The sequence below is a fragment of the Dama dama genome, chromosome 25 (assembly GCF_033118175.1).
Source record: "Dama dama isolate Ldn47 chromosome 25, ASM3311817v1, whole genome shotgun sequence".
NCBI lineage: Eukaryota > Metazoa > Chordata > Mammalia > Artiodactyla > Cervidae > Dama > Dama dama.
The window spans coordinates 59,642,770-59,670,203 of record NC_083705.1 but is presented as its reverse complement, the minus strand read 5'-3'; the positions used below and the strand labels follow the sequence as shown (position 1 = coordinate 59,670,203).

General features: G+C 36.1%; 1 protein-coding gene across 6 annotated transcripts in view; it reads right to left on the bottom strand.

Annotated features, from left to right (window-relative positions):
• The window catches only part of CDH18 (cadherin 18), a 1,208,767-nt gene that overhangs the window by 271,600 nt on the left and 909,733 nt on the right, over window positions 1-27,434 (bottom strand). For all 6 annotated transcript variants that reach the window (XM_061129307.1, XM_061129308.1, XM_061129303.1 and 3 more), the window contains one exon: window positions 11,969-12,263. In XM_061129307.1, the coding sequence (XP_060985290.1) occupies window positions 11,969-12,263 (295 nt within the window). The remainder of the gene's footprint in view (window positions 1-11,968; window positions 12,264-27,434) is intronic.

Below are 27,434 nucleotides of genomic sequence, written 5' to 3'. Positions count from 1 at the left end.
GGTCTCCTTCAATTTCTTTCTTCAATGTCTTATAATTTTCATTGTACAGATCTTTGACCTCCTCTAGTATATTTACTCCTAAATATATTATTCTTTTTGATGTTATTTTAAATGGAATGCTTTTCTTAATTTCTCTTTATAATGTAAAATGAATGATATTCTGAGCCATAAATTCTGGTGTGGTTTGTTACAAAGGAAAAGCTAACTGATACAGAGGAAAAGTTATGAGAAGGAAGTTAAGAGGGAAAATTTTCTCCAATATATGGTTCATCACTTGCTCTATATGATTGTTCATATTCACTCTGATCTACATGTGGGATTGTAATGTCAGCTTCACTTTACTGAAATTATCTTATCCTGAAGTTATGCCCCAGGGTAATAATTTTAAAGTGGCTACTAGAATCCTGGCAGATATCCAGGTGAAGCTCCCAAGATGTTTGGGCAGAACTAAATCAGTTCCCCAACAAGCAGCACAATAAAATAAGCACAGCTGCTGTCTCTTCTCGTTGCTTTGCAACAGAGAACACAGCTGCAAATGGAAATAGGTCTGGGGCTTAGAGATTGGAAGGGAACAAAAAAACATGAAAAGGATTAGAGATGTTTTACTACATCTACGAAGACAAGGGACCTTACAGAATATAAGGGTCATGTGGTAAAATTTAATATCCTCTCCTTATATGCCAAATTAAGTTCTAGTACTCCACTGAATTAGAGTTCATAAATTTCATATTCATAATTTTATAAAATATTTTGTTCTCCCTCCAATGAACTAAAAACAATTATTCCTATAATGTGTTATAATTTTAAAATGCTTTCAAGTAAGGTTTATTGTTGTATATTTTATTAGCATACAGAAGAGAATAGGTAGAAATTTATTTATTTCCTTAATAGATACATTTCTGTGAAAAGCAAAGATGTAAAAATTATTTCCAAGATTGTGATCTGGTATGGTTTTCTTTGAAACAATTTCTATGCATAATGCATATTTTAAATTTAAGGTGATTACAACGCAACAAAATTAATGCTTTAAATTTTGTACTAAAATCTTCTGATTCCAGGCAAAATTAAGACCAGAATTGCAGAAATGTGGGTATACTTACATAAAAAAGAGACAAAATTATGTTTTTTTTAAAGAGATTTACCAATACACACAATTTTTAAAAAAGACCCTTATTAGTTTTGTGATAATAATATATGCTATTGTAATATCACTAAATATCTTAAAATAGATGACATTCCATCTGAGAACGGCAATACCATTTACAAATAAGATTTATCCATTCTCTCTTCATTTCCCAAAGCCACTCATGAACCTGAACACTGACTCTAAAAACAAAAATAGTTTCATCTCATGTCTTTTTCCCTCTTTATTTGCTATGACAATCCAGTAATATTAACTTTTAATCATTTCATATTTTTAGGACTCAGTTCTGAGCAACTAGACTTTTAATATACTTACAGAAAATCAAATTAAAGAAGTGCTTCTATACAGTAATGGATCAAAGATGGTAAAATCATCAAGACTGGAATGATAATAAACCACATACCACAGAAAAAAAGAACAAAAAGTATGTTAAATGTGTACTGATAAAATGCATACAAGTCTCATCATAGCCCTCTGAAGTTATATTTTCCCTCTATGGTCTTATAATGTCATTCTGTCCACATAAGTTCATTTTGTTGAAGGCAACCACATTTTTAGATACATTTAAGAGAAAGCAAAATGATAGCCAATAGCTTACTAGACACCCATCATAATCCAAAGCGTCCTTTTTTAAATCAATGCTATAAAAACAGGCAGTTTTTTTTTTTAATGAGAACCACAATGACTCTCATATAATCACATTGTTACTCTTTCTATAAGCACAAATACTTTAACTTTATGCAGTGGTTTTCCTCGCTATTTTCATAAAGGTATCTATTCAAATATGACAACTAACATCTAAACATGAAAACTGCTTACCCAGCAGATAGAATTGGTTTTGGTCACAAGTATATAGCATGAGCATTTTAACACTATGGGATTTTCTTTGGCAAGTATTATTTCTTATTAAGTATTATTTCTCCCACTCATGTTTCTACTTTGAAATTGTTTTATCCTTTTATCTTGCATGTTTCTTAGGAGAGTGATTCTCAGCTGTGAGCAATTTTGGCCTCTAGAGATCTTTGGGCAATATCTGAAGACATCACAGTATGGCAGCAAGAGGAGAGATGCTATTGGAATCTAACCAATAGAGAGACCAGGGATGCTGCTAAACATCCTGCAATGCACAGGACAGCCCCCTACAACAAAGAACTATCCAGTCCAAAATGTTAGTAGTGGCAATGCTGAAAAATGCTGTTTTGGGAGGATATGATTCCCTGGATAATAGCTGAAATTACATGGTGTATGTAAATGCAAGAGCTAAAGAAAAAACTTATATTAGAACATGCATCAAAAAGCACTTCAGTTTATTTTGCATCTTTCTTTATTAAAATATCCAGAACGTCAAGACTCTGTCTGCTGATTATTACTCACTGACAAGACATATACAACCAAATCATGCTTTTCTCACAGGGAGTACAACACACAGCAGTTACGGGGAGGGCTCCACAACTATTTCTCAGCACTGTGGATATACAAGAAACAGCAACCTGATAAAAATGTACATGCATGAGAGGTCCCTGGAGCTGCTTTCTCTTGCCTCCTCTGTTTTCTCAGAGCACATTTTGCAAAGCTCTACAGGGAACCTGTCAGTTGCATGATGATTCTGCTTATTCCTCCTTAACCACACAGACACACACACACACAGACACACACACAGACACACACACAGACACACACACACTCTAAGCTATATAACTCTGTAGGGAAGGGAGAGCAATGTTTTTCATCATGTGTCCTTAATGCAAAATGCATTTTTTTTCCTCCTCATCTAAGCCTAAAAAAAAAAAAGTCCATGTTTTATGTAAGATTCAGAGGATGTCTTCTCTGTCAGTAAGCAGGGCTCTCAGTCCAACTGTACTGTACCTCTATTTTTTGCTTATCAAACACCATATTGAAAATGTGTTTACACATCTGCAACCTGCTCAAATGTAGGCACTTGTTTTTTTTTTACTGTTTTATTACTAGTCCATATCACAGTTCTAAGCATACTAAGTGTCTTCCCCCTCTCTCCTTATTAGAAGAATTAGACAGCTTAAGGAATAAAATTTTTTTTAAGGACTGGATGATCCAAAACTCAATTAATGTGCATAAGGTAAAAATAATGATCTTATTAGGCACCTTCTATTGTGAAAATTTTGTTGTCAACTATCCCACTCTTGTAAGCTATTATTAGTATTGGAAATTGATATCACTTTAAATGTGAATGCTATTATTTTTTATGATCACATATCACTTTTTATAATTATTTCATAAATAACATATATATGTACATATATCAGTTTAATAAGGAAGAATCATGACATACTTCTGTTATACCAAATAAAACTGCAGCCTTCTTTTTTAGAAATAATCGCTTTCACTGATGTGTGTGGTCTCCATATATTTCTGTGTGCATTCATATTCAGGAACACATATTCATTAAAAAAAAAACAAAGATGCTATTCCACACGGATTTCTGAAAACTTTGTCACTAAAATACACTGGATCTTTGAATGTCAGCATACACAGTTTAAATTCACTCATTTTAACCCTGCCTAGGGTACCACTGTATGAAGAATAATTTGAGAACTTCACTGTACTTTAAGTATGTTTTCTATTTTTCACCTCTGTGAGCAATACTACAATGGGCAACTTTCACCATATGACTTTAGATATCCATGTCAGTATATCTATAAAAGAGTCTTCTTTAAAAAAAAAAAAAAAAGAGTCTTCTATAATAAACATATGTTCTTTTAAAAATTTTGATAGATTTGCCAAACTACCCTCAAAAAAACTATGGAAATCAACATTTCTGTTAATAGTTCTGCACATTAATAATTTTGGAATTATCAAATTTGCATATGGGATAGCTAAACATTGCTTTCTTTCTCCTTTGTGGTTTTTAAATTACTAGTGAAATTTGAAATGTAATATAAATTTGAAATATAATATAAAAATGTAATATAATTAACATTTATTTTCCTATGAATCTCCTGCTAATGTAATTTCCCCATGCTCATTTGATTATAGTGCATTTTCTTATTATTGAAACAGTTCCTTTTGTTGCATTTAGTTGCTCATTCGTGTCTGACTCTGTGTGACCCCACAGACTGTGTAGCCCACCAGACTCTTCTGTCCATGGGGATTCTCCAAGCAAGAATACTAACGTGGGCTGTCATGTCCTCCTCCAGGGGATCTTCCCAACCCAGGGATCGAACCCAGTTCTCCCACATTGTAGGGGAATTCTTTACCTTCTGAGATACCAGGGAAGCCCAAAACAGTTTCTTATGTAATGAAAATTAGTACTTTGTCTGCCCTATGTGTTTGTATTTTAGTTTATTATCTTTCATCTTATTAGAATTAACATAATTATTTGATATCTTTATTTTCAACTGTATATTCACTTAAATTCATATCTTATTTCTTACTGAATATTGGATTCATATCTTACATTAAAATCCTTCATCACATTTGTTTGTTTTACTTTTAAGTGGTTGCATTTTTATAAGCATATTGAATGTTTCAGTTTTATATACCTTAAAGTGAAGTCGCTCAGTTGTGTCTGACTCTTTGAGACCCTATGGGCTGCAGCCTACCAGGGTCCTCTGCCCATGGGATTTTCCAGGCAAGAGTACTGGAGTGGGTTGCCATTTCCTTCTCCAGGAGATCTTCCTGACCAAGGGATTGAACCCAGGTCTTCCGCATTGTAGGCAGACACTTTAACGTCTGAGCCGCCAGGGAAGTCCTATATACCTTAATTATGGGTTTATTTACCATTTATATTGTTCTTAAGTGTTGGAGAAAACAATGTTTCACATCACCCAACACTGTAACCATGCCTTGTCTGAACTCCACTCCTTTGCTCAGTTCATACTGATACTTTCCACTCAGAAAGTGGCCCTGGATTATTCCATTCACCTCACTGTCCACACTATCTGGGTTATCAAGATTTTTCAGCTACCTGGCGCTTTTTCTTTCTCCACACTATTTTTTTCTCCACACTATATCTGATGTATGTATTTTGGGGTTGTTAGAGGGATTTGCATAAAAAAGCGTTCCCTTATTAGACCCCCTAGGGATTAGATTCTAGTATAAATGAATAGCTATTCCTTAATTTCCAGGCAATATTGGATGAATTTTCCTTTGTATGGTATGTTGATGTTGTTTAGTCGCTAAGTCATGTGTGACTCTTTGTAACCCCACGGACTGTAGGCTCCTCCATCCATGGGATTTCCCAGGCAAGAATACTGGAGTGGGTTTCCATTTTCTTCTCCAGGGGATATTCCTAATCCAGGGATGGTCACCATCACAAAATGCTCTCTTGAACAAGAGGAACATTGTAATAATATCAAATCTATTCCAATGAATTAAAAAAGGGACCCTTACTTCTAGCCCAGTAAATTGTATGGATCCTGGAACACAATTTTCCTTGTTATAAATATTCCACAAATAGCTTGATCTAGATTTTGTGTTTTTGTAACTGTATTGAAAATGGGAACTCAAAAGCTGAAGCTTAGACATCTTTTCCATTTGCACTTCTTACTAATCCTGTGATCTTGGGAAAATTAATTAATTCTGTATTATTAGATTTATCCTCTGTAAAACAAGAATAATTTGTAATGCTGACCTCAAGATGATACAAGCATGGAATTATTACAAACGACATGCAGTGTCAGACACATAGTAATTGCTCAATAAATATTCCTTGGAGTTGTGTTCAATGATCCTTATCACAACTACTGTGATATCATGTGGCCTCAGACTTCAACAAAACTAACTGGATATTTTATAGTAATCAACTTTTGATTTTCTGCAAATCTCAAAGTCAACATTCAAAATCTCAATCTCTTTTGATCCACTGATCAAAACTTTATGGAGTCAATCAGTTCTGTAGTTGACAGGAAGCAAGATTTTGTTATCTGAAATCAACTATTAGCTTCACCATGGACAGATAGAAAGACTGCTGCCCCAGCAAAATCATCTAGCATCACAATTATACAGTAGAGATGGTAAAGAAGGATGATTTTATGTATCATTCCCAAATCAAGCAACTTAATACAACCATGTTGTATTAACAACATCATTGTTATGTGATGCTAAAATCTTCCTTGCCATTCCTTTGTATTCAGTATTAGATTCAATTCTTCGGTTACTGTGCTATGTGCAGGACTTAGTTGCTCAATTGTGTCTGACTCTTTGCGACCCCATGGGCAGCAGCCCGCCAGGCTCCTGGCTTCATGTTAAAACCGAGAATTTGTCTGAGTACAATTCAGACTGAATGCAGCTGCATGCATCTGAAATCCAACTCGATAACATAAAAAGACGAGATTTACTTTCTTAAGGAAGCTCTTGGGATTCACAGGCCAGGTCTGGAGCATCAGTTCTGAGATGGATCATCCTTCCGGGCCCTTTTATCTTTCTGATCCATCTCACTTAGCAACAGGCTTTCATCTTTATGGTTGCAAGTGGCTGCTGCATTTTGAGACCACATCTGCTTTAGGCAACGAGGAAAATGGCAGTGGGTAAAATACCCGTGCCAGGTGTGTCTTTTTGGCAAAAAGCCTGTATCTTTCCTGAAAGTTCCACCTACTGGCCTCCACTTAACATCCTACTACTTAGAATTACATCACATGGTCATTTTCAGATGAAAAAAAAAAAAATAGTAGTAAGTGAACATTTAATTCTGCATAGTGTCAACCTGAGCAAACTGTAGGGAAAGAGAGGCTGGATATTAGATAACTAACATCATTTACTTAAAGGGAAGAAGCATGATTCTATTGTTTGTGACAAATGGCATATTCTTTAAATTTTCACTTTTAATTAGAAGATAATTACTTTACAATATTGTGATGGTTTCTGCCATACATCAACATAAGCCAGCATCAGGTATTCATATGTCCCCTACCTCTTGAACCTCCTTCCTACTTCCCTCCCCATCCCACCCATCTAGGTTGCCAAAGAGTGCCAGCTTTGGGTGCCCAGCATCAAATAGTAAATCCCCACTGACTATTTTACATATCACAATATACATGTTTCAATACTACTCTCTCAAATCACCCCACCCTCTCCTTGCAGCAAATGCCATGTCTATCAAGAGTGTTAGAGAATAACACTCTCTTCTAATTGTTCCTCCTGCCTCCAAGTTTATTCCTTAAAACCTCTTACATTAGAGGCTGGCAAACTTTCCCTGTAACAGGCAACACAGGAAATGTTGCAGACTCTGAGCCCTAATGTTGGCTGCAAATACAGCTCTGCTACCACAGTGCCTAGGCAATCACTTAAATGAATGGGTACAGATTTGTTCTCGTAAAATTTTGTTTACACAAACAGACAGTGAGAACCTACTGTATAGCACAGGGGACAAAAAGAAGGAGGAATCTGTTTGGAAAACAAATACTAAGTTAATCTTAAAAAATTCATTGCAATATACATTAGGTACACACACGTACTATTTGATTTCACTTTTATGAGGTACCTAGAACTATCAAATTCATAGAGTCAGAAAGTACATTGGTAGATGCCAGGGGCTGGGTGCAGGAGTCAGGCGGGCGAATGGGGAATTAGCGTCGAGCGAGGACAGGGCTCCAGTTTTGCCTCTGTGCTCAGCCTTGTCTGACTCTTTGTGATTCCTGGGACTGTAGCCCTCCAGGCTCCTCTGTCCATAGGGTTTCCCAGGCAAGAAGGGGAAGCCCCCAGGAGGGGGCTGTCATTTCCTCCTCCAGCAGATCTTCCCTACTCAGGGATCGAACCCTCGTTTCTCATGTCTCTTGCATTGCTAGGTGTGCATTCTTTACAACTGTGCCACCTGGGAAGTCCCGCGTTCCAGTTTAGGAGGGCAATAAAGTCAAGTGATGCATGATGGTGAGTGCTGCACAATGATGTGAATGTATTTATTGCCTCTGAACTGTACAATTAAATATGGTTAAAATAGCATGTTTTATATTATGTGACTTTTACTACAACAAAATAGAAACAAACAAACAAAAACACAGCAGGCTGGATTTGTGTCCACTGACATGGTTTGCTGGTCCCTCTTGTACCATATTCCTAGCTATTTTGTGGTTATCTTTGTGTATTTGTTTATTTCTAAAATCAGAGGCAGTGCAAATATCACTTATTCTTAAGCCCACAATGTAAAGCGAATTCTTTACTATGCTAACATCCATATCACTTTATACATGCTCATATTACAAATGTGCAGTAGATGCTATTATGATGTTTTATGTGTTTATTTTTCCATGATGAGTTCAAAAACACACACATACACACACAATATGATTTCCAATATTCAGCCTATGGTTTGCCATACTGTTTCAACAGAAATCATGCCTGGACCCACAGTACAAGACAGGCTGAAAGCCTACTCTGCTTTGTTCTTTTTCTCCGGTACTTTCAGGCATTAAATTTTCTCCTTCAACCAGGCTTGTTTCTATAAAAGAAAAATATAGTTGATCTTGGAACAGTTTGGGGATTCCAGACACCAACTTCCCTCCTGCAGTCAAAATCCATACGTAACTTGTTGTAGTTGGCCCTCGTATAGGAGGTTCCTATAAGGGGACTCACACAGTTCACACACGTGTTGCTCAAGGGTCAGCTATACTAATATTGCCCATTCCTACCCTTCTCTCCGAGTCTTAGATGAGGGCTAAAATGTTTTGGCTTGCTCCTAAGTCCTTCGGCCTTTGCTGCAATGATTTCTTTAGGCTTTATGATTCCTTAAAAGCCCAGCGTCATTCAACACACTCACATGTACTCACTTAGCTTTACCTGTGTTCACACACAGGTATATATTTTAGGTTGCACTTATAATAACTTTTTTCTCCCCTTATTATTTTCTTTGGCTTTTTGATCTCTGTTTTGATTGAATTTAACTATTTTCTATGTCAACTATTTTCCCAAGCATTTCTCTAGATAAAGTGGGAGGATGATACGGACTACCCTGGCAGTTCAATGGTTAAAACTTCATACTTCCAGTGCAGGAGATGTGGGTTTGATCCCTGGTCAGGGAACTAAGATCACCCATGCTGTGTGGTGTGGCCAAAAAAATTCTTAAAAAGGTAGAAGGAAGATATACTTTCTGGATTCCTTTCTACATGTTTCTTTCATGCTAACAGACATATCATGTTTTTGATTGAGTGAAGGATTTGGTGTTCAGTCTTTTCTCTGAAAGCTGACAATGGTATTAAATTATTAACCGCATTCCAGTATTTCAGGACAGTATTTCAAGTGACAAATATGATGTGAAAATATCTTTTCCTAGTAAGTAACTTTTAAAAATCTGAAGTCTATATAATTTTCTCTTCATTCATAGGCTTTAGGAAAACTTTGCCAGCATGCACCTAAGTTTGATTCTTTCCCAATTAACCCTTCCTGAAATTCAGAAAGTCTATTCAACTTGAAAATTCTGTATATTCTTCACCTAAAAGTTAAAAAAAAAAAAAAAAAGTTACTGTTCCTCTCCTTCATCTGCTGTTTCTTGCATTCTGGGAACATATGCTATTCCCACACTGTGTCTAGTTAATATATCCTCTAAGTCTCATCTCTTTCTCACAATGACCATATATTTGTAATTTTGTTCTCTAATTTTTAGCTCCTTCTTCCAGTCTTGGAAGTTCTTAAGTTCCAGGGAAACAATTTGGGTCTTATCAGTGTCCTTATGTGTCTCAAGGCGCTATTGATTTCAGCTGTTTACTTATTGTAGAAAACAAGGCTTTGAGTTATAGGAATCTCTCAGCAGTGTCCTTAAAACACTAGTGCTCAGATCACCTAGCGTTCAGTACTCGTTTTGGTAATGACTGTTGTGCCTGATTTCCTCTTTGGTGCTCTGCCCCCCAGAGTGACGGTCCGTTTCCAGTGCTCCCTGGGGTTCTTACGTGGCCCCTGGCAGTACCTTCCAGCGGCATTCTCACAAGTGATGGAGTCACAGAGCTCTTTGCTTCTGTAAGGAGATGATCGGCAAATGTGCTGTCAGTCCCTTGACAAGGCTCCAGAAGAAAGTCTGTTCTGGACTTTTCACACAAACTTTCTCCTGCCAGCAATAATGGTGGTGAGTCTCAGCTTTTTGTGTGGGTGTGGGTGGGTGGGGGCATATTCCTTGCGGCTTGTGGGATCTTAAAGTTTCACCAACCAGCGGCAGAACTTAAGCTCTTGGTAATGAAAGTGTGGCGTTCTAATGACTGGACCGCCAGGGAGTTCTCTTCAACTTTCTTAAGAGACCCATGAGCCTGAGTGTCTTCGGGGCCTTTCCACCGACTCTCTGAGACTAGACCCTGCATTCTACTCTGGTCTCTGGGGAATCCATTTGGCAATTGCCTTCTCCCCCGAGATTCTGTTTAAGAAGCAAAACTGACTCTCTCTTTCTAACCTGATTCCCCCACAGCTTAAGGAGCTATCTGCTTATCTCAGGAGAATTAAAGTAGACTGGATTTGGGAAAACAAAAGAAACTGCAACCTCCCATTAAAAAACCTTACATATATGAGACAAAGGATGTTAACAAAACAAATTGCAGTAATCATTTCACAACAGATGTAAGTTAAGCCATCATGTTGTTCGTCTTCAATTCATAAATGCTGCATATCAATTATATCTCAATAAAACTGTAAATATTTTCCAAATTTAAATATATATATATATACATATATATATATATATATCCATTTGCACAGAGTGGTTTGATTAGTGGCTATAATAACCCTAATTCAATACCCATATATATAAACTTTAGTATATAAAACATGTACTCAAAATATATCTTCTAAATCCAAACTTAGGGCCTCATAGAGGTAATGAAAATATTTTCATCATAGTTGAACTTTATTTTAATTATATTTAGGAAATTCATCTTAGATAAAAATAAAATAAAATAGCTAGGCTTCAGAAATAAACAGAAGATTGGAAATCTCTGTCATAACTTATGAAATACAGTGTAAGCTCTGTATTCAGTAGAGACTGGGGTCAATTTCTTCATGGCAATTCAGGAAAGCACTTGGGAAAATTACTTATATACTGTATACCAGTTTGTATAGCTTTAATGAGGCATTTTGGAGAAAGCAATGGCACCCCACTCCAGTACTCTTGCCTAGGAAATCCCATGGATGGAGGTGCCTGGTAGGCTGTGGGCCATGGGGTCTGAAGAGTTGGACACGACTGAGCGACTTCACTTTCACTTTTCACTTTCATGCATTGGAGAAGGAAATGGCAACCCACTCCAGTGTTCCTGCCTGGAGAATCCCAGGGACGGGGGAGCCTGGTGGGCTGATGTCTATGGGGTCACACAGAGTCGGACATGACTAAAGTGACTTAGCAGCAGCAGCAGCAGCAATGTGGCATTTAAAATATTTCACAGGGTTATCATATATTTTAAAATAAAGGATGCAAATGCTTAGGGGTATCTGCAGATTTTACTGGTTAATGTAACTATTGCTTGTACTATCAGTACTATTATAATTTGATCATAACTTGAAAGTTGAAAAGACATAGCAATAGATTTCCAACTTTATACTGTATTATTGATACAAACTGTCACTGATTGTGTTGGTATGGTAAAAAAAAAATACACCAATTAAGCAAGAATTGCAAATATTTTCTCATGTATGAATGGTTTTTCCTTGAGATCAAGATGTTACTTACACTAACAACTTCAAATATTTGTTTTAATAAATACTAGAACAGTTAGCAGAAATGTTCTTGAAAACTTTAGGCCATAGGAAATTATTAAACTATTTGGAATTTCTTCAAATTTCTTCACATCCCCCCAAATATCTAAATATTAGTCTTCAAAATATTATTTTCAGATCTTCAAAAATATATTAACTTCCAAAATATAAAATTATTTATCTTACCCATATCTGACATTTCAGGCACAGTTACAATGTACGGTCCATCTGTGAACTTTGGAGCATTGTCATTGATGTCTTGCACTTTGATGATAAACTCGGATTCAGGCTCAAGGGGCTTGTTTGTTCGTCTGTCAATAGCCTGAGCATGAAGTACATAGTGGGTCTTCTGCTCCCTGTCTAGGCTTTTTGTTGAGTGGATGTCACCCGTGGTATCATCAATGATAAAAATAGTCCCAGCACCTTCTCCAGTAAGGATGTACTTGACAGACCCATCACCTTTGTCAGAATTGGAGTGCAGCTGTAGACAAAGATGGAAAATTTTAATGTAATATTATATCCAACCTCACATGGTATTCTCTGGAAATTGTCAAGAGAATATAATTTATAATATAAGTATAATTTAATACTTATTTTGGTTATGACATTTTTCTTCTCTCCAATGTACCAGGCATTGCTAAAATCATGTTTATCTGCAGTTTTTCTCTACTTGGTATAAACAGGGATATTTTATTATGTTCTAAAAGATTTAATTATTGAAGAAAAATTAATAAGCAATACTTATTAAAAGAATAACCCTTGCTGTCATTCTACTAAATCAATGTTTTTCTACCTATATAGAATAGAATTGTAAAAGAAACTACCAGTAAATCAAAGTTGTCTTCCATATTTCCAAAGGGAATTTAAAAAAAAAAAGAATTAACTGCTTGCCATTATATTTCAATATTAAAATTAAAAAATACTACAGTAAAAATTGAGATTCAAATTATTTATTAAAATTTCCACAAAATGGACACTTATTTATCACAGAAATGTTAATTTTATACTTTGGAAAAACAAATATCTTCCAGATTGTTAAACTAGAAAACAAACAAACAAACTTGTGATGGAATGTTTTCTTTCTTGAAAAATTATGAAACTTTACACTCAAAATTTAAATGGCAGTGATAGATTTAATCAGTAAGTAGGCCCTGATTTTTAATTGAGATACACTAAGAAATCTCATTTATAAAACTAAAATGATTGAATTGTCTTTGAATAGACATTAGAGGGGTAATATTTCAGCAGACATCTTCAATAAGAAAGATAAATAATGTACATTAAGGCAATTAAAAATCTTTTTATCACTTAAATATTAGCAAATGCTTTTAAACTGCATATAATTCACACAATGTCTAGCTGTAACATAACATCAAAGTTCAGTTAATATTTCTATGAATAGCATTGCTATATTTCTAGCTAAGAACATCCATAGTATTTTCTTAAATCTCAAACACATACTTGAAAAATTGTTTCTCCCAAGAGATCTGAACAGTTATCCTTCACATGAAACCTTTTTGGTCACATAACCTCAACTACTCACCTTTTGCACATTTCTGACACTCTGAAACACTGAAAATATATAACCTTGTTCACATAGCATTTTGGTTTCTAGCCAAAGTAAAAATTTTCAAGGTTTATGTTAAAGTCTCTGAACTCTTAGAAGACATTTTTAAAGATAAAATATAGAAAAAAGACAATAAAAGGAAAGGACTACTTCAATGGGAAAATGAAGGGATCTGAAACATAAATAACAGTACATCAGGAAAAATTGTACTTATTTCTTGAAAATACATAAGACATATGGATAAAATTTTGATAGGCATCACTCAGCTAGATTCAACAAATTAAATCATTTCCAAACTGATTTTTTGGAGTTTTTCTAAAAAGGAGTAAAACTACACTAGCAGAATATGAAAAACACAGCTTTCAAAGATTCACACTTCATTAGTAAATTAACTACTAAAAGAAGCAGTAGAATGAGTTGTGTGGAGACAGTTGTATGTATGCATGAAAATGAATTTATTCATTTATTTATGTCTCTTTATATCATTTTAGCACCTATAAGAAGAGATTTATCATTTATGCATCAGATGTCTACAAAATATCAATTGACCAGTCTGTTTCATATCCTCCAATTTTGCATCTATCCATGACCAAAACAGCAAAATAAAGGACCAAATTCACTGAACAAATGCTTCTAAAAGCTTTTCTGGAGCATGCATGTTATTAAAATAACAAAAGGTAAAGTCATTTTAATAGTTATTGCTATATTGTGTATGAATTATAAATCTATATATAATAAATATGACTAATTAAAAACACTGACAGAAAGGGTTAAACCTTCTAACAACTAACTATTGAAAGATATGACAATGGTGAAAATTGACTCTTGAGGATATTACCACATACTATTATATTTTTAGAGTGGTTAATTTGAAATTATTTAGTTTTGGATGAAAGGTTCACACTACAGTTAACTATATGTATTTTTTGGAAAGGCATATGGACATAGACCAGCAACAGAAGTATGTAAAAGAAGTAGTAAAGTTGTCAATCTAAAGCATCTGTTAAAATTTATATGCTCTATGCTTTATATGGATTATGATAAATAATTCAATTAAAGATAAATGCCAGCAAATTTATGGCTTTAGATTTTAACACTTGAATCTGACTCCACATTTGTAAAGTTTTGAGAATTAATATAGCACTTAGAATAAATGTTTCAGAAGTTATGTCTAACTAGATAGTAAATGTGCAGTGTGTGCTAAGTTGTTTTAGTCGTGTCTTACTCCTTGGGATCCTATGGACTGTAATTCACCAGGCTCCTATGTCCATGGGATTCTCCAGGCAAGAAAACTGGAGTGGGATGCCATACCCTTCTCTAGGGGATGTTAATGACCCAGGGATAAAACTTGCATCTCTTAGTTTCCTGCACTGGCAGATGGGTTCTTCACCGTTAGTGCCACCTAGGAAGCCCCCACAATGTGCAGTAGTCAGTGAATTATAACTTCAGTTCAGTTCAGTCACTCAGTCATGTCTGACTCTTTGCAACCCCATGGACTGCCACACACCAGGCTTCCCTGTCCATCACCAACTCCCGGAACTTGCTCAAACTCATGTCCATTGAGTTGGTGATGCCATCCAACCATCTCATCCTCTGTCGTCCCCTTCTCCACCCGCCTTCAAACTTTCCCAGCATCAGGGTCTTTTCCAAGGAGTCAGTTCTTTGCATCAGGTGGCCAAAGTGTTGGAGTTTCAGCTTCAGCATCAGTCCTTCCAAAGAATATTCAGGATTGATTTCCTTACTTTGAAGTATTGATATTGTACAACACAGTCAAAGGTACAATGAAGTACTATAATAATGCATTTAGATTACATAAGTTGTTGATAATATTTAGCTTGAGTGTTTTAGTTTTTTTTTTTAATTATTTTTTTTGAGTATAGTTGATTTACAATGCCATGTTAGTTTCAGTTGCATACCCAAGTGAATCAGTTATGTATATATATATATATATGTATATGTACATATATAGCCCCCTTTTTTCACATTCTATTCACACCTAGGCCATTACAGATTATTGAGTAGAGTTCCCTGTGCTATACAGTAGGTTCTTCCTAGTTATCTATTTTATATATAGTAGTGTATGTCGATTCCACTCTTCTAATTTATCCCTCCCCTGTTTATTCCCTGGAAAACATAAATTTGCTTTCTATATCTGTGACTCTATTTCTGTTTTATAAATAGATCTAGCTTGAGTGTTTTACTAATGGAGATGACCATTTACTCAATGGATTTAAAAAATTTCTCATCTGGCCTTGAAATGATAGTTTCCATGTAACACTAATGGAAACCCATCACAGTAGCAGTAGGTCAATCAGTAAATACTTTACAAGACTATGATGAGAATTATTTGTGAAACAACAAAGTGATCCACCCTCAGGATTGCCTCTTCTCTATTCAACCTGTTCTTAAAAATTTGTTTTTGTTTACAACATACACTCCAACAGAGATTAGGGGAAACACTAACAAGTAGGTTTTAAGATTCTGGAAGAACACAGGTTTTATATTTGGTTTTATAAGGCAAAAAATGATGATTGAGTAAATGAATGAATATTTTGAATGAAATGGATGAAGAGTAATGAGTGTAAAGAGGCAGAAATCTTAAGACATGGAGAGAAAGCTCTTGATACAGATGATCAGGTTACACAGATAATCAGAATAGAAATGTGTTATCTTTTAGGGTGGGCAGCAATGAGACATCAAATGAAAGGAACTGGGAAAAGAGTCATAAAGTAGGAATGCTCTGGATGCTTCACTGGTGGCTCAGATGGTAAAGAGTCTGCCTGCAGTGCAGGAGACCTGAGTTTGTTCCCTGGGTTGGGAAGATCCCATGGAGAAGGCAATTGGAACCCACTCTAGCATTCTTACCTGGAAAATTCCATGGACAGGGGACCCTGGCAGACTACAGTCCATGGGATCATAAAGAATTTTATATGACTGAGCAGCTACAACTTTTTTTGAAATATTGCATTGTAAGTTTAGCTAGCTACTGTATTGAGAGATTTCCATCTTTTTTCCATTAAGATATTTTTTAAAAATTGGAAAATAAAGTTGATTTTAGTCACACATAGTTCAGTAATCGTACAAAGAGAATAGTAGAAGGATCTAACATAACCCATAGTGATAGGAATATACTTACAGAATCATGAGATTTTGCAAAGTGAGTGATATTTTTATGCTAAAAGAGAGCTATTATACTGTCCTAAAGCAAGAATAAAATATCCTTGTGTATCTGATCACATAGTTACATAGAGTTAATCAGTTGTTCTTTAAAGAACAGAAAAAGGAGGTGAAGGAAGAAAGAAAAGAAAATACAATCACCCAAGTGAAGCAAAATGAACTCTTGTCTTGTATTCCTTTAATAAATTGTCTCTTCCTTGCTGTTAAGGAGTAACCTATAGTACTTAGAAAGCTAACATGACTCACATGAATTTCTCTTAGAAAACTGTTTATTCACCCTGGACCACATTTGATTGGGACCTAAAAATTTATAACTTTCTTCCTAATGCAGAATTCCTCACTGAGATAATATTTTATCCTTTGGGGAAAAATAACTTTAAAAGGTTAAGAAGATAGTGTCAGAGCAATTAATTTTGAAAGTGGCTTCTAGTTAGGACTTCAAGCTATGTTATAAAGATACTCCACTGACTTAAAATGTGATATTTTGGACTATGTAATTTGTGCATTTTTATGAATAGGAAGTTTGTATTTACAATGTTCCAGTAGAAATCAGAAAGAGTCAGACATATTATATAGTCACTTTATTATAATCATTTTCCCAGCACATAAAATACAGGTGATATAATGTTAGAGCTTTGTGAGGATCATAGCAAAGATGTGTCATTAAAACTTACTACGCATGTCTCATTTCAGGAGACGCTATATTTTAAACCATAAGCAGATAAAACAAAAATCAATTGAACTCTTAATAAGTAATTGATGCAAAGAAAAAACATATCAAATATGTTTTTACCATACCCATTAATTACCATTGGTAATTAACACATCAGTCTCTTCATGCAACAACACCACCAAAAAAAGAATATAATCATCAGACTTAATCATGCCCCAATTCATATGTAAAAAGTTATGCTAAATGCAGTATCAGTAAAGTATTTTGTTCAACCACAAAGCTAGTGTTAATCAATTAAAAGGTTAAGAAATTAGATGAGGGTAAGAAAATAAGGATTGCATTGATTTAACTAAAAACATCCAAGGTCCTTGCATACATGCAAAGGTTTCATGATTGAATTTTACTTTCTAGCTTTTAACAGTTTTATTGGTAGTCTTAGAAAAGAAAACTAGTAAATGAAAAAGAGGAGGAGGAAAGGAGCAAAAAGGAACACATGTTTTAACTATTATATCCCCTCCCCCCGAATCCCAGATTAGGGGTGTTAACTACAAAATATCTCTACAGTTTGAAGTTGTCAGAATCCCATGCCCATCAGCTCTACTTCAGAGAGATTCATTCAGCGTGTCAAATATTTGGCCACTGCAGAATACACTCATGGGTTGAGAATTTCACTGTTAATCTCTGTGTAGCCTCAATAAGTGACCAATTGATTAGAACTAAGTGAGAAGCATAAGGCACCAGAAGACATATTCCCTATTTGAGTTAATGTCTTCTTTTATCTTCTGATCAATATCTAGTTGAGAACTGCTATGCTTAAAATGGGTAACCAACCATGACTTATAGCACAGGTTCCCTTTGCTCAATGTTATGTGCCAGCCTGGATAGGAAGGAAGTTTGGAGGAGAATGGATACATGTATATGTATGCCTGAGACCCTTCCATGTCTACCTGAAAGTATCATAGCATTGTTAATCAGGTATGTTGTTGCTGTTTAGTCACTGAGTTGTACCTGACTCTGTGACTCCATGGACTGTAGCCCACCAGGTTCCTCTGTCCATGGGGTTTTCCAGGCAAGAATATTAGACTTGGTTGGCACTTCCTTCTCCAGGAGATCTTCCCAACCCAGGGATAGAACACATGTCTCCTCCACTGGCAGGTGGATTCTTTATCACTGAGCCTTCTGGGAAGCCCCATTAATCAGTTATATGCCAATAAAAATAAAAAGTTAAAAAAAAAAATAAAAAGATCTAGTTGAGAAAGGGGTGGCTCTGTCATCTTCTTTAAAAAAAAAAAAGAAAAACTCAAGGTATACTAAAAATTAATACAATTCCATAATATTACCCACCTAAGCCACTGCTCACACTCTCAAATGTGTTATGATTTCATCCCCATTTAAACTATTCATTTTAGCACCTTTTTATCAGGAAAGAAAATAGCAATTGTATATAGAAGTGAGGGAGGAGAAAGATAATGGAAGTGAGAATGACTTTGCTCCTTTGGAAATGTCATCTGACAATAAAATCTAAGATTATTGTTTGATCCATCAGTCATTTCTGGAGTTTTTTCATCAGAGAAAAAGAACACAACTTTTTTTTTTTTTTTTTTTTTTTTTTCATATCCACCATGGATCAGTCATGGTCCTCAGTACTTAAATCTATCACTGAACAAGAAGGCAGAGATTTTTGTCTGGGGAGTGCCTACATTCATTCCACTGGAGAAAAGCAGACACTATGCAGAAAACATGACCACATACAATATACAAGAATCACAACTTACAAAGGAGAGAGAGAAAAAGTAAAGAAGTAATATCAGAAGAGATCAGGTGGTACAAGAAGTCATGATATTAAAGTGACAGTAAATTTGGTAGGTGAATTATTTGTCCTTCAACATGTGTCTTTATTCTGGGTAACTCTGAATATGTTGCTTTTCAAGAAAAATAATTTCACAAATATAATTGAATTTGAGGTCTTTTGAGATCAGGAAATACCCTTAATTTCTTTAGATTGGACTAATCTGACATGTGGTTTCTTAATAGGGAGGAATCCATTCTAGGTAAGTGAGAGAGAGAGGGAGAAATGGAAGTGTGAGGAGTATTCAGTGCCTCATTGCTGGGTTTGAAATTTAAGAGTCTTTGTTGAAGTCCCAAGTAATGTCTGATGCTGCTAAGTCGCTTCAGTAGTGTCCAATCCTGTGTGACCCCATAGACGGCAGCCCACCAGGCTCCCCTGTCCCTGGGATTCTCCAGGCAAGAACACTGGAGTGGGTTGCCATTTCCTTCTCCAATGCATGAAAGTGAAAAGTGAAAGTGAAGTCGCTCAGTCCTGTCTGACTCAGCGACCCCAGTCTGTGGTAGACCACAGTCTACCAGGCTCCTCCGTCTGTGGGATTTTCCAGGCAAGAGTACTGGAGTGGGGTGCCATTGCCTTCTCTAGTAACGTGCCTAGAAGCAGGAAAATCCAAGAAAAGGCATTCTTCCCCAGAGCCTACAGAAGGAATGGAGCTCTGCCTGAGCCTTGATTTTAGTGTCGTGGAAATTATATTGACCTTCTGACTTTAGGGCTTCCCTTGTGGCTCAGTAGTCAAGAATCTGCCTGCTATGCGGGAGACGGGCGTTCGATCCCTGGGTTGGGAAGAACCCCTGGAGAAGGGAAAGGCTACCCACTCCAGGATTCTGGCCTAGAGAATTCCATGGACTATCCAGAGTTGGGGTAGCAAGGAGTCAGACAGGACTGAGACTTTCATTTTCACTTTCTGACTTTAGGAAAAAATCTGTGTTGTTTTAAGCTCCTAGTGAGGGAGTTCATTCTTAGGTAGGTTGATAAAGAGTTCAAGGAGGAAAAAAGGGACAGACTTTCCCCACCCCCCCCACATTTCTTTGTCTTATTTACATAATACATATTTATTCTTAAGCTTTGAACTGTTTATGCAATCTATTTCTTCTAAGGTCAACTTTCTTTAAGCCCAAAGCTAATGGTCACACAAGAAAACAACACAACTTCTTCAAGGATATGTTTTTCCTTTAAGCTCTGTACTAATGCTTATATAACAACATATCTTACTCAAGATATGTTTCTCTTTCTTAACAGGAGCCTTCTGACTAATCCTGTAATCTTAAAATGTATGTTTTGGAGTGGGTCTTGTTAGACCATTCTATTGTTAGTAACCAATTGAAAAAGTATATAAGGCCTTGATAAGACTAGCAAATGGGGTACTCTCTGCCCCCTTCTGATGTCTACATCAGAAGCTTTCTCTGCCCCTTTTTCACTGCAATAAATCTGCTGCCACACGAAGCTCTGAGCAACTGAAGCCATATCTTTGGTTCCAAAATGAAATTCTGTCTTTCAGAGATCATGAATCTGACATTGTTCACCATAAGCCATCACTAGTTTGGTGGTGATTTGTTAATAGCACAATGAGAAATTAATAAAGGAATCAGGTAAGATGTATTAAAAAGGTGATATTTTAGCAATTCTGAAAGAAGGAAAGGGAGATGTCTGAATGCATATTTCAAGGAAGAGTATTCCAGGCAGGGCAACAAAGAATGAAAGCACCAAATAGGAATATTACTAGCACGTTCCAGAAACCAGGAGGAGGCCAGTGTGACCAGAGAAGCACAGGCAAGAGGAGTGGTGGAGAAGAGATCAGAGAATAAACAGGAAGTGAGATCATGAAGGGCAATCGAATGACATGTGGAGAAACTGGATGGTTAGGACAGTAGAGTGTCAACGTTCATCTCAAAAGGATCCTGCTGGCTTCATTATTGAGAATAGGAAACAGGAACCAAAGTGAAAGCTAGGATAACTGATAGAAAGCTACTGCACTAACAAGATGACTGATGATAACAGCATAGACCAAGGGTAGTAGTGAAATGGCAAAAAATGGTGTGATCATGAACATATTTTGCAAGTGAAGTAAACATCACCAAAATAATAATAATAAAGTGAAAAAAAATAAGTAAGTAGGGCTTTATCAAATGGAAAAACTTCTGCACAGTAAACAAAACTATCCACGAAATGAAGAGGTAATCTAGGGAATAGTAGGAAGTATTTGCAAATCATATCTTTGGTAAGGTGTTAACATCCAAAATGTGCAAAAGGGCTAATACAACTCAACAGCGAAAAAGAAACCAATCCATTTCAAAAATGGCCAGAGGAACTGAAGATATTTTTTTCCAAAGATGACATATAAATGCCCAACAAATACATAAAAAGGTATTCAGTGTCACTTAATAATTAGGGAAATGTAAATCAAAAATACAGTGAAATATTACCTCACAGCTATTAGAACAGCTATCATCAAAAAGACGAGTGATAAGTATTGGTGAGAATGTGGAGAAAAAGAAGCACTTTAGCACCATTGGGGGAAAATATAGTTTGTTACAATCACTATGGAAAACAGTATAGTTTCCTCAAAAATTAAATATAGAACTCCAATATGATCCAGCAATTATGATTCTGGGTATATATATATATATATATATAGCAAATGAAACTGAATATTGATGATATATTGACAATCCTAAATTCACTGCAGTTTCATTCACAATACCTGAGATACTAAACAGATATTGTTTGATATCACTTATACTTAAGATCTAAAGAAGCTGAAGTCAGAGAAACAGACTAGAGTGGTAGTTACCAGAAACTGAGAAGTGAGGGAAAAGAGATGTTGGTCAAAGAGTCCAAACCCCCATCGATAAGATGAATACAGTCTGGAGAGTCTAAGGTATGACATAGTGATTATAACTAATAATAGCCTATTAATACTTGAAAGATACTAAAAGAATAGATCTCACATCTTCTCACCACAGAAAGGAAATGATAATTGTATGACAGAATGGAGGATTTAGCTAAGGATATGGTGGTGATGGTTTTCTGATATACAACTGTATAAAATAACAAGCTGTATACCTACAACTCCGGAGAAGCCAGTGGCACCCCACTCCAGTGCTCTTGCCTGGAAAATCCCATGGACGGAGGAGCCTGGGAGGCTGCAGTCCATGGGGTGGCGAAGAGTCGGACATGACTGAGCGACTTCACTTTCATGTTTCACTTTCCTACATTGGAGAAGGAACTGGCAACACACCCTGGTATTCTTGCCTGGAGAATCCCAGGGAGAGAGGAGCCTGGTGGGCTGCCGTCTATGGGGTCGCACAGAGTCAGACACCACTGAAGCGACCTAGCAGCAGCAGCAGCATACCTACAGCTTATGAAATGTCATATGTCAATTATTTCAGTAGTGCTGGAAAGAATGAAAGAAAGTGAAAGAGCAGATGTTTCCTAAAAAAAGAGAGAGAGAGAGAATATGGGGTATAAGTGAATGGAGAAGTGAAGCACAGATGTTAGGTCTTTAGCTATAGTTACTAAAAGCAAGAAGCTGCAATCAACCAAGACATTGATTATAGTCCATGGACTTCTCTAGGCTAGAAAACTAGAGTGAGTAGCCTTTCCCTTCTCCAGGGGATCTTCCCAACCTAGGGATCGAACCCAGGTCTCCTGCATTGCAGGTCGATTCTTTACCAGCTCAGCCACAAGGGAAGCCCAAGAATACTGGAGTGGGTAGCCTATTCTTACTCCAGTACATCTTTCCGACCATCGAGAAAAAAAAAAAGGAAGGACTGATGGACTGAAACCCATAGGATTTTGAAATTCAAAAGGCTGAGGAACCAGAAACATATCAAGAAAGAGAAATCAGTAAAGCTTGTTAGTGTCCTGGGATTGGGGAAAATTTAGCACCTGTGTATAAGGATAGCTATAAGAAAGTAATAATTATTGACTATCTTAGAGGAAAAAAAAATATCTAAAGATTCAGCTGGAGGGAGATTGTTTTATAAATTATGAATTATCATTAAAATAAAAATATGGATAATTAGCTTTGAAGAACTATCCATAATTTGTTTTTCATTGAGAGAAATTATATTGTGGAATAATATGCAAGATAACATCTTATTTAGATAAAAAGCATAAATAAAAACAAAATGACAAATATAATATATTTCAGTTTATTAACATAGAAAGTTAAAGAAAAATATAATTCAGGTATCTTACACTTGAGGGAAGTCAGAAAAAGAAGTTACACTACCATAAGCTAGTTAATTTTCTTTACATATCTTTGTTTTATTTATTGAATGAGTATCCATTACTTTTTAGTATAAATGTCACTGCTATTATTAAATGAAAATTCTGAGTTTTATTTAGGCCAATTATGTGGAAAATTCATAATACACTGCAGCCCTTTCTCAAAACAGTAAGAATCACTAGAAAATCTCAGGTACCACTTCATCTCCATGAATAGCCTCTAATCTTTGTTTGCTTCTCATTTTAAGATGTTTAAGAATTTGATCTTTCTTCTGGCCATGTCTCAGGGTGTGAAATTCTGTCCTGAATTTAGCCACATTTCTCATGCTATTGCATTGAGCTACCCAGGTATGGGCTTTCCTGGTGGCTCAGACGGTAAAGAATCTGCCTGCAATGTGGGAGACCTGGGTTGGATCCCTGGGTTGGGAAGATCCCTTGGAGGAGGGCACGGCAACCCACTCCAGTATTCTTGCCTGGAGAATCTCCATGGACAGAGGGGCCTGATGGGATACAGTCCATGGGGTCACAAAGAGGCAGACACAACTGAGCGATTAAGCACAGCCCAGTATTGCTAGGTAAAGCTTACTCATAACTGCCTGCATGTCTTGTCCACCTTTAAATTTTGGGATATGTATCCTCCCATCTCACAGGCCCCTCACCTAACCTCTATAATTTCTATATCTGTATTTAGCTCTCCCTCTGGCCTTATGTTTATTCAAAGTTAAAAACCATTTGATGTAATTAAATGGAAAAAAAATGCAACCCCACTATGTATATGTACCAAACTGTATGCTGAGACAAATCATATAGAGTCTACCATTATAAACTTTTTTAGTGCAGTGAGCAAGAAAGATCATAAGACTCACATAGTAGTCAATATATTAACAGAGACATGAGTTGAAACTACCTTTCTCTTGTTGGGACAATTCTCAAAGGAAAAAGCAATGACTCTCAATTTATAGGTATATTTCTCCATTTCTATAAAATGATGAAAATTTTTCAAGATTTAAAAAAAAATTCTCATCAAGCTTTTCTTTAATCATTTGCATTCTGCATTTAACCTTATCACTCAACAGAAATTGTTCTAAGGTCAGCAAACATTATTGAATATTATTTATTGTTATTTAAACAATTTATTTTATTGTTATAAAATTTATTGTTATTGAATATGTTACTGAATAACATATGTTTAAGGAAAGGGCTGATTTAAGAACATGATAACACAACACAAGAGCCAATGAAAACTCTGAAATATTAAGTATTCACTCTGGAAATGCAGAAGTGGGAATAGTGAAGTTTTTTTAATGGAACACATTGTGGATTGAGGATTGATGAGGAAGACAATATAAGCTATCTTGCTATTTTTCTGTGCTGGAATATGGAGTTACTGCACTTGAGCTAAACTCATATAATCTGCATGTTGAAATAAAAACTGCAGTCTTAGTTGTGCACAAATTTTCCTCATAGTTAGGCTTGCTAAGGATAGAAATGTTATTCAGAAATTTTTGAACAATAAAATCCAAGTTGCTCAGTTACAAGCCTGAATTCATTCTGTTTCTCCTGTTGTGTTTATCATCAGATTGAAGAACAAGAGCTGACCTACTCTCCTGTCACTCAGAATGAATTTTATGCGTTAATGTTGACTTCTTTCTTCATTTCTCCTCATTTGAACTTTCTAAAAGCTTTTGATTCCATCTCCTTAAAATCTCCCACCCCCACCCTCTTCTCTACATCACAGTTAGTACTGAATAATTCACACTTTTGTATTCTCTTAGATTTTTGCTGTTATCCCCAAGTGCTCTCATGATCTCTTTCTGATCTATCCACGTTGCATTCGCAGTATAGTTCAGTGTATTGTTTATAAAATCTGAATTTGATCATTTTCTGCATAAACCACTTGAGAGGGCCCCACAGCCTTCAGCTGGAATGCCTCTCCATTTGGCTTTCATTGGTGTATCCAACCTGATCTTTTCTCACGTCACCATGGACACAGAATTTCAGCCAAACTCAAGTAGAAAATCTGCCTCCAAAAAACGTCAGACCGTCCATGCTAGATCCATTTCAAACTGGACATTTTCTATTTGTCTACCCAGAGATTAGTAGTTTCTTATGTTTTGTGAAGTTTCTTTTAATATTTCATCCAAATAAGCTGCCATTCCTTTGTGATTCCAAGAACCCTTTGCTTATGTGTCATTCAGCACTCATCACTTTTTTTCAATGACGTTCCCCACTTTATTTGACTCTCATTGAGGGCAAGAGCCACATTTCACTCATTTTTAAGTTTCCAGTACCCAATATATATTTTTTCAATGAATATCATTAAAGAATGAAATATTATTGATATTTTCATAAATAAGTTCCTGATATATTACAATATATCAAATAGGATATAAAGGAATTACAAAGTTACAAAAGAAAGTCAAGATATTAAAATAATGCCAAGAGGAAAGTTGGTTTAATAGGGAGGAATGACAAGATCTAAAAGTGTACAGTGGAGAGGTAAATATTTTCGAAAACACTTAAAAAATCAACTTAAACAACCGACTATTTAAAGCAAGGTTAATAACACTGTAAGATGGGTTTTATAAGGCTATCTGACTAAACAGTATGACAGAAGTAGAAATAAATTGAATGGGTAGATTAATGTCATTATACTGTTGTAAAACAAAGTATGTGACTCACCATCCAGTTCTACAAGGATTAGGTCATTTGCCACTACAGTCACTGGTGGACCCTGCATCCTGAAAGGAACTCAGGATTAAAAACAGGGTGAGGTATTCTGCACTTTGGAAAAACAGGCCCCTTAGATAGTTAGATGTATATGTCAGGAAGCATTTTACTGAACTCAGATTTTTGCACCTCTTCATATATTGAAAATCATGAAAACATTACCTGAGATATCTGTTCTTTGTTAATTCATGCATCAGATTGGCAAAGATCAAAATATTTAACAAGTAGAATATGAAAGGAAGTTCCTTTTGGTATACAGTAGATCCTTTCAGTTACTTCTTTTATCAAGTAGTGTGTATGTGTTGTCAATTACACATTGAAACATGCCATCTACCTCTAAGGGATTAAATCATGTGTTGATGCACCTGTTGATTTTCAACACCCCCTGAAAGCAGTTCAGGGTGGACAGCAAGAATGAGGCACTCTGTACTCTGGGAAAAACCAGCATAATGGGTCCTCAGATAGATATTTTCAGAGGATTTGATAAGCCCAATTCTTGGATCTCCTCATATCTAGAAAATTACTAAAACCATCAATGTTAATGTCTTCTTGCTACTAGTAGTAAACATCACAAGACTAGCAGAAAACTTCTGTAACACTATATATGCTTAATTACATGTACTCCCCCTTCACCAAAATCACATATATACTTACTTCTTCCCTATCTCTTTGGAGCAGTGTCTCAGAGCTATCTGAAATGCTATCCCCCAGGTTAGAGTCTTCATTTTGCCCCAAATGAAACTTAAATCACAACTCTCATGTGGTGCATATTTTAAAGACATCAGTATCAATCCCAGTCTTCCAATTTATCCCTTTCCCCTATTCAGTCAGTTCAGTTCAGTTCAGTTGCTCAGTCATGTCTGACTCTTTGTGACCCCATGAATCGCAGCATGCCAGGCCTCCCTGTGCATCACCAACTCCTGGGGTTTACTCAAACTCATGCCCATCCAGTCGGTGATGCCATCCAGACATCTTCTATTGCTGCTGCTGCTGCTGCTAAGTCACTTCAGTCGTGTTCAACTCTCTGCGACCCCATAGATGGCAGCCCACCAGGCTCCCCCGTCCCTGGGATTCTCCAGGCAAGAGTACTGGAGTGGGGTGCCATTGCCTTCTCCGCCATCTCCTATTAGGTCCAGTCAAATTGCCAACATCCACTGGATCATCGAAAAACCAAGAAAGTTTCAAAAAAACATCTATTTCTGCTTTATTGACTACGCCAAAGCCCTCGACTGTGTGGATCACAATAAACTGGAAAATTCTTCAAGAGATGGGAATACCAGACCACCTGACCTGCCTCTTGAGAAACCTATATGCAGGTCAGGAAGCAACAGTTAGAACTGGACATGGAACAACAGACTGGTTCCCAATAGGAAAAGGAGTATGTCAAGGCTGTATATTGTCATCCTGCTTATTTAACTTATATGCTGAG